The 2,500-nt window shown below is 38.5% G+C and overlaps 1 protein-coding gene across 3 annotated transcripts in view; it reads left to right on the forward strand.

The window, feature by feature from the left end:
* LOC113823526 (uncharacterized) overlaps window positions 1–1,204 on the forward strand; it is a 23,628-nt gene extending 22,424 nt beyond the window's left edge. For all 3 annotated transcript variants that reach the window (XM_070129063.1, XM_070129062.1, XM_070129064.1), the window contains exon 12: window positions 634–1,204. In XM_070129063.1, coding sequence (XP_069985164.1) covers window positions 634–840 — 207 coding nt within the window. In that variant the 3' untranslated portion in view covers window positions 841–1,204. The remainder of the gene's footprint in view (window positions 1–633) is intronic.
* Window positions 1,205–2,500: the final 1,296 nt, after the last annotated feature.

Consider the following 2,500-nt stretch of genomic DNA (forward strand, 5'->3'; position numbering starts at 1 on the left):
TTCATTCTCTCTCTCGTTCTCTTTCATTCTCTCTCTCTTTCTCTTTCATTCTCTCTCTCGTTCTCTTTCATTCTCTCTCTCGTTCTCTTTCATTCTCTCTCTCGTTCTCTTTCATTCTCTCTCTCGTTCTCTTTCATTCTCTCTCTCTCTCTCTCTCTCTCTCTCTCTCTCTCTCTCTCTCTCTCTCTCTCTCTCTCTCTCTCTCTCTCTCTCTCTCTCTCTCTCTCTCTCTCTCTCTCTCTCTCTCTCTCTCTCTCTCTCTCTCTCTCTCTCTCTCTCTCTCTCTCTCTTTCTCTCTTTCTCTCTTTCTCTCTTTCTCTCTCTTCTCTTTATCTCTCTCTCTCTCTCTCTCTCTCTCTCTCTCTCTCTCTCTCTCTCTCTATTTCTCTCTCTATTTCTCTCTCTCTCTCTCTCTCTCTCTCTCTCTCTGTATGCCATCTTTGTGAAATTTAGACTTTTAAATGGGAATAGAATATTTAGATTTTTATTGCTCTTCTTATTGTATTTTTGTTCTTGGTCATTGTATTTTAAACCCTCAGTATTTATTTATATATATATTTTTGTTAACCAGATGATCAGGACTGAATTTTTTTTCATTCACTCCTTTAACTCCAGAACTTTGGTATCTTCCAGGTAAGACCCCAGCCCAATACAATTTACAGGTGTCGCGATGATCCTGAAACTTTACTGTTGCGTGAAGGAGGTGTCAACACATTCGTTCGTGGACAAAAAGCTGCTCAGATTAATAATGCTTGTGTAATGTGGGCAAAGGAGCTGCAAGAAGAAGTTACAAAGGAGAAACAGTTGTTGCTGAATATGATATTATCTGAAGATAAATGAGTAATAATGAATGCATGTGTGAGTGTGTCTACATCTGCATCCATGTCCATATCTCTGTCTGTGTCTGCATGAGCATGGGTGCATGTCTGCATGCGTCTATGTGTCGGCGTGTGTTTATATTTTATATATTTATGTGCACACAGAGAAAGAGAATGGATAAGAATAAGTGTATAAACTCATTTAGATGAAATCAATACTAATATGGTTGTAGTAGTTTTACACCTTGTAGAAGTTTTACATCTGTGTTTCGAAGATGTGTGCAGTTTTGTATATGCAGTAAGGCATATGCTTGTATGTGTGTGAATGAATTGTTAAAAATAATCTGTTTAATTAATTTTGCAATACAGTTAAATTCAGCACTTTACTCATTTTCTCTCTCTCTCCTCTCTCACCTTCTTCTTCCTTCCCTCTCCCTCTTCATCCCTCCTTCTCCCTCTTCCTTCCCCCCCTCCCCATTCATCTCCCCCTCCCCCTTCCTCTCCCCCTCTCCCTCTTCCTCTCCTCCCTCTTCCTCTTCCTCACCCTGGGAATAAGTTACAAAACGCCACCACCTCCCCTCTCTTATGATCATGGCCAAGCTGACTCATTCTGATCCAATCTGACTAACTAAGGATGCTGCAGTTCCAGTTACTCTCAGGAACAGTTAGGCTGAGTTTTCCTGGTCAACTTCCAGTCATTATAGAATTCCTCTACACATACCAAGAGAGAATCTTATAAATTGGTGGCAGTGGTGGGATTCAGTGGTTGTACTGCTCTTTTCGGTAAGTGGAGCTGCCTCTGTGGATCTCAAGTAACATCTCCCAAGGACCAGAATGCGGAACACTATGAAGACATCCATTTGAGGAAGTGGGCAACATGTATAAGGGTGTTGGCAGAGGAACTGACTGAACAGTATAACACTCCATGTGACCTGTAAACACGTAGGAGTAAACACATAGGAGTCATAAATGCTGTTTGGGGTGAGAGTGCAAATAATACTTAGAAGATTATAGAGCTCATCGTCTTTAAGCTCATTAGAAATGTAATTGGTATTGCATATGATTAATATTATATTTACTAACTTTAAAGAGTTAAAAACAGAAAGATCGTAGCCACTCCTTTGACCGTATATCACTCTCCCCCGTAGTAAAGGCGAAAACGACGAAGCGGAAATTTGCTAATCATCATCCAGTCTACATAGAACTCTTCTTCTCTCGCATCCTTTCTCCTTTTTTCTTCCGTGTCTTTTTTCCATTAATAATGGTGATAATGATAACAACAGCAGCAGCTACTATGATGATGATAAAATAATATAAATAATAATAAAAAGGAATGATAAAATTATATGATAATAATAATGATGACAACAGTAATGATATTGATAATCACCGTTATTAGTGGGAATAATAATTATAATCATGATAATAAAAGTACTGATAATAGCAATAAGGATCATTATAATAATATGATCGTAATAATATTCATAATTTAACGATAGTGTTCACCGAAAAATCCCGGGTCTTCAGGGCGAGGTCTGTGTTAATTCCGGATTTTGGGATTTTAAAAATCCACAAATAGAAATGACCCCCCCCCCCCCCAAAAAAAAAAACAAAAAAAAAACGAACAAACACAAAGGAGCGCGAACAGAAATGTATAACAAAGACGAAAGAGGTGACTTAAT

Source organism: Penaeus vannamei, chromosome 13 (genome assembly GCF_042767895.1).
Source record: "Penaeus vannamei isolate JL-2024 chromosome 13, ASM4276789v1, whole genome shotgun sequence".
Taxonomy (NCBI): Eukaryota; Metazoa; Arthropoda; class Malacostraca; order Decapoda; family Penaeidae; genus Penaeus; species Penaeus vannamei.